This window comes from Rhododendron vialii, chromosome 6a (genome assembly GCF_030253575.1).
Source record: "Rhododendron vialii isolate Sample 1 chromosome 6a, ASM3025357v1".
Classification (NCBI taxonomy): Eukaryota; Viridiplantae; Streptophyta; class Magnoliopsida; order Ericales; family Ericaceae; genus Rhododendron; species Rhododendron vialii.
In genome coordinates, this window is record NC_080562.1 from 22,993,208 (window position 1) to 22,999,077 (window position 5,870).

Here is a 5,870-nt window from a genome sequence, read left to right on the forward strand (position 1 = left end):
AAAGCAGGGGTATATTAGACTAACCAGGGTTATTATATCTTTACTAATAGGTTAGTGGACTTAGGGGGTTATAGAATTTAGAAATGGACTTAGTGGGTTTGGAAAGTGGTATAATGGACCTGGAAAAAATTCTCCCATAATTTTTTATGAACATATAATTGGTTAGTAAAACTAGTGGAGTTAATGTAATTTTTGAACACCCTGTTAAATTTTTTTTTGGAGCCGCTGCTACGTGTATATATAAGCACAAATACACCATACTAAATTTCCATCCAAACTAAGCGATGGCTTCAACAATTAGAAAAACTCTCATCTTCTCTCTCCTCCCCATTCTCTCTCTCTTCTTGACCGTCGCAAGCCACCAGTTACACCACCCACTGGACCCTCTAACTCCATTGGAGTTCAACCTAGTCCGAACCACCATCGAAAATTCCTACTCAGCTTCCAACCATACCCTGACCTTCCAGTACGTAGGGTTAGACGATCCGGATAAACAAACCATCCTCTCATGGGTATCAAACCCTAAAACCACCATAGCACCACCACGCCGAGCTTTCGTTATTACCAGACTAGACAAAAATACCCACGAGATAATCGTGGATTTATCGACGAGTTCTATCATTTCTGACCACATTTACGACGGCCACGGCTACCCTATGTTGACAATTGATGAGCAAACAGCTGCTCTTGAGTTGCCACCAACATACCCACCATTTGTGGAGTCAATTAAAAAGAGAGGGCTGAGTTTATCCGATGTCGTTTGTTCCACTTTCACTGTCGGGTGGTTTGGAGAAGCTGATACTAGTAGGGTGTTGAAGATTCTATGTTTTTATATTGGTAAGGACATGTTACAATATGAATATATAGCTACTGATTTTTGTATGTTCTATTTGTCTGTGCTTCTATTTTTTCTTTCAGAATAAATAAATAAACCATCAAGATGTGTTATTATAGTTACAAGTTGAAAGAAAAGTGGGGAAAACTGATGTTTAAAAGTTAAAAAATACAGTAGTAACATTTTCTTCTTTTTATTTTTTATTTTTACAGATGCGACGACTAATATGTATGTGAGACCAATAGAGGGAATAACGGCGGTGGTTGATTTAGAGGAGATGAAGATAATTGAATACCACGACCGGTTTAGGGTTCCGGTGCCGAAAGCGGAAGGCACGGAGTACCGAGAGTCGAAGCAGAAGCCACCGTTCGGTCCACTATTGAGGGGTCTAGCCACCATGCAGTCGGATGGGCCGGGTTTTGAGATCGATGGTCACACAATCAGGTTAGTCAAGTTAATTTCTATAGTTTTCTTTGTAATTTTTTTAATGGAAAAAGTTATCTACGTTGGGCCATACCTTCTTAAAACACTTCCAAATTCTTATAGCTCTGTATTTGTGTATAGTTCATATATGTGTTTGGAGAAATTGGCACCCTAAGAGGACTTTAGGACACAAAAAGTCCAAGAACACAATTAACTCTAAAACATAACTTTGGACACAATAATTTTGGAGTTTTTTTGCAGGGACGATGGAGTCAAAATTTTAACTTTGTGGTGACAGACATTTATAATAAAATCAAAATGGCAAGATGGACTACACTATCAATATGTTGATTTAAATGTATGGGATCGGACAACTTGTCAAAATTTTTATTTTTCATTCTAATTCGCAATTTAGTCTTCGCAAGTTTTATATATGACAATGCGTGTTGTAAGCACTTGACAAAATTTAGTCAAGCACAAGACAAAATTTTGAAATGGCATGCACTTTTAAATTTTCAATTAATTAGTTTCTCCTGCTTTATGAAATTAGAAGGATAACATTTCTCAAGAAACTTGCCTATATATTCGATTTTGAAAGATATATATATATATATATATATATATATATATATATATTTATTTATATATATTGTAATGTAATGAATATTCTGACTAATAGCTTTCTTGTTCGTCTCCTAAGTATAAGATAGAGATATATATTTTTATTTCGAATTTCTTTATATATGATTTTCATTTATTTATATACGATAGGTCCCGTTTGGTTTGGTTCTCTTTGGGATGAGAAATGGCCTACTTAACTCAGTGGTTAGAGTATTGCTTTCATACAGCGGGAGCCATTGGTTCAAATTCAATAGTAGGTAGAGTATTGCTTTCATACGGCGGGAGTCATTGGTTCAAATCCAATAGTGTATGTATGTATATATATATATATCCCAAAGACCTAAAACTACGCTACGAATGAATAACTCTAATGTATTTTCGTTGCTTGTTATGTTTCTCGTTTTTCTTTGTTGGTCAACATGTTTTGCAGTGAAGAGAGAGGAAGCATTGATGTCAAAGTATGTAGTTTTTTTTTTCTTTCTAGATATTTCACTAAGGCTAGCAAATTTGATTTTGGACATATTTATAAAAGATATGTCAAAGACTAATTAAAGAGTTAGCATAATTAACAAAATAAATCTTGAAAATACCTTAGTGATGGCGGACCTATATAATTTGATTGTGAAAGATATTTTTTGATATAAGATTTAAAGTCGTCTTGGTGGAGGTCGTCACCACTTACGGTCTGTCCTTGGCTCCATCCTTAGCTGTTTAACACATATGGACTCATGTATTGAACAGCTAAGAACACAGTTGTGTCTAGCATTATTGTTATGAAACAAAAAGCGAGGAAGATTTTCCATTGCCACTATTGTGATGTAACTTGATTTCAAAGAAAAATCAAACTTCTAGACTTATGACTTGGACACCTAGGACCTTCATGCCACCTCGTACGTGTTTAACTTGGTTTTGACTTGATGGCAAATAAGAATGAGGAAAAGGTATTCGAATGTTGAATGGTCTTTCGGTATGCTATCACCGCAAGAAAGATCATTCAAAGTAGGTATTCAGCAGTTATAGAATACCGATGCGAGTTTGCGAATGAAGGAAATTAAGGCACACGTGGCAGATATACGACAAGCACCTAACAATTTTTCTCAATCCTTTACACGTGAGAAAGAAGATTTTTATTTGCTGTTTGAATATCGTGAGTTCAAATTAACAAGATGAGGCAGGTAACAATAAAATTAAATAAAAAAATTTCTTTTTCGCCAGATGGGCCAACTGGGCTTTCCATTTGGGCTTTGATGTTCGAGCAGGCCCAGTCATATCTCTGGCTTCAATCTACGACCTTGAGCAACGCAAATTTCGACAAGTGATGTACAGAGGGTACATTTCCGAGCTCTTCGTACCTTATATGGATCCAACAGAGGAATGGTACTACAAAACATTCTTTGATCTGGGCGAATTCGGGTTCGGCCAGTCTGCAGTGTCGCTCGAGCCCTTCGCAGATTGCCCGGCCCACGCAATTTTCATGGATGGATACTATGCGGGCCAACACGGAAAGCCCATCAAGATGTCAAATGTTTTCTGCATATTTGAGCAGCATGCTGGAAATGTCATTTGGCGTCATACCGAGACTGGTATACCGGGAGAAGTGGTAAGTGATTTTACAACATGCATTTCATAAATGAGAATAAATTATATGTACCGGCGGTGTAAATATTTGTTTTCTTCAAATCAAATACATTACCCCACGTCGTCAAAACAGTGATTACAATTAATAAAACACAACGACATAACTTATTTTTCTCACAGTTGAGTTCATATGATGCTTTAATTGTATAGTAACCAACGTACGTGCCTTTGCAGATAAGGGAAGTTAGGGCAGAAGTGAGCCTGGTGGTGAGAATGGTATCAACAATTGGCAACTATGACTATATAGTGGATTGGGAATTCAAACCTAGTGGAGCCATCAAAGTTGGGGTAAACATTTTACTCAACCAATCAAAATGCGAAATGGGGGTTTTTTTTTTTACCACCAAATATACAACAATATGCAAATAGAATAATCATTTTAAACTCTTTTTAATTTCCTTTCTTACAGGTAGGACTGACTGGAGTTCTGGAAGTGAAAGCCGCGGCCTATACCCACACAGATCAAATAAAACAAGATGTTTACGGGACATTATTAGCTGAAAATACCATTGGAGTGTATCATGATCACTTCTTGACCTACCATCTCGATCTAGACGTCGACGGCGTGTCCAATTCCTTCGTAAAAGGCAATTTAGAGACAAAACGAGTTACCAATAACATCTCTCCAAGGAAGAGCTATTGGACGGTGGTTCGCGAAACTGTGAAAAGTGAAGCGGATGCAAGAATTCAGCTCGGCCTGAAACCGGCGGAGCTGGTGGTGGTCAACCCCAACGAGAAGACTAAGGTGGGGAACCACATTGGGTACAGCCTGATTCCGGGATCGGCCGTCGGACCTCTTTTGTCAGACGACGATTATCCTCAAATCAGGGGTGCCTTCACCAAGTACAATGTGTGGGTGACTCCTTATAACAAGTCTGAAAAATGGGCAGGTGGGTTGTATACTGATCGCAGCCGGGGGGATGATACTTTAGCTATTTGGAGCCTCAGGTATATATGCCTCAAAACTCTCTCAGCTAATTGATCAATTGAAGTTATAGTGTCTTTCTTTGTTAGTATTAAAAACGATCTATTTGGTTTTAAAAAACTGACATCTCTTTTTATGCCACATCCTTTTTTGCATATATATATGTATATATATATTTTTTCTCTCTGAATGTCCTTGCCCCATTGTGCAAACTGCAAACTATTTCAGTTTCAACAAATGCCAAGGAATTAATACGACCTTTTTAACCTGGTAAGTGAAATTTGCAGGAATAGGGAGATTGAGAACAAGGACATTGTGTTATGGTACACCATGGGATTCCATCATGTCCCATGCCAAGAAGATTTTCCGGTAATGCCGACGCTAACTGGTGGATTTGAGCTCCGCCCGAACAATTTCTTCGAGAGAAATCCAGTGCTCAAAACAAAATCTCCTAAGAATGCCCACTGGCCTAACTGCACTACCAGACCATGATAAAAACACTCCTAATGGTTCAAGAAAATGAAGATACGTACAAAACAATGTCTATTTCTTCGCCTTTTCCCCTCCTTTTCGGCCTTTCGGAATATATCGTAGAGGTAAAGAAATAAATTACGGCTACCAAACTGAATTTGTTTCGACTCTGTTTACAGCCATTGGTATTATACTATGTGTATATTCAATCACTTGATGAGGAATTTGGGTCATGAATTTATTGGTGGGATAGTTGTTCAATGCTTGACATTGTGATTGCTCAGTAAAAGTAGAACAATGTTTGATGATTCTACCACAATAAGCTCCATATATTTAGTGTGCTCATGGAAAATTGGATTTTGAAAAATATGTAATACAGCTTGGTTGTCACAAAACATAGTAATTGGAGGGTTATGAGAAATTTCAAAATCACTGAGTAAATATTTTAACCATTGGAGTTCACACGTTAAAGTAGCCATAGCCCGATACTCGGCTTCCGCAGAAGGACGAGAAACCATTGCTTCTTTCTTAGTTTTCCAAGAGAGTAGATTGGAGCCGAGACGGTACAATATCTGGTCATTGAGCGGCGAGTGACGGGGCAACCTGCCCAATCTGAATCACATTATCTTTGCAAATGGAGACCACTAGAAGAAGATAAGAAAATGCCTTTAACAATGGAACCTTTTAAATAACGGACCACTCGATGAGCTGCATCAAGATGAACACTGAGGGGAGAGTGCATGAATTGGCTTAGAATATTCACTGCATAAGTAAGATCCGGTCTTGTAACAGTGAGGTAAATAAGTCGACCCATCAATCGTCGATATGGAGTGGGATCAGAAAGAAGTGTTCCATTCTCAGGTGACAAATGGAGGTGTTATTCCATTGGAGTAACAATGACTCGACCTCCAATCAAACTAGTGTATTTGAGAATGTCTAATGTGTACTTTTAAGAAA

General features: G+C 37.9%; 1 protein-coding gene across 1 annotated transcript; it reads left to right on the plus strand.

The window, feature by feature from the left end:
* The first annotated feature begins 256 nt into the window (after window positions 1-256).
* LOC131330153 (primary amine oxidase-like) lies at window positions 257-5,181 on the plus strand. Its single transcript, XM_058363648.1, has 6 exons — window positions 257-837; window positions 1,048-1,279; window positions 3,095-3,479; window positions 3,692-3,805; window positions 3,927-4,465; window positions 4,730-5,181. The coding sequence occupies exons 1-6, from the start codon at window positions 285-287 to the stop codon at window positions 4,932-4,934; spliced, it is 2,028 nt and encodes a 675-aa protein (XP_058219631.1). The 5' UTR covers window positions 257-284; the 3' UTR covers window positions 4,935-5,181.
* Window positions 5,182-5,870: the final 689 nt, after the last annotated feature.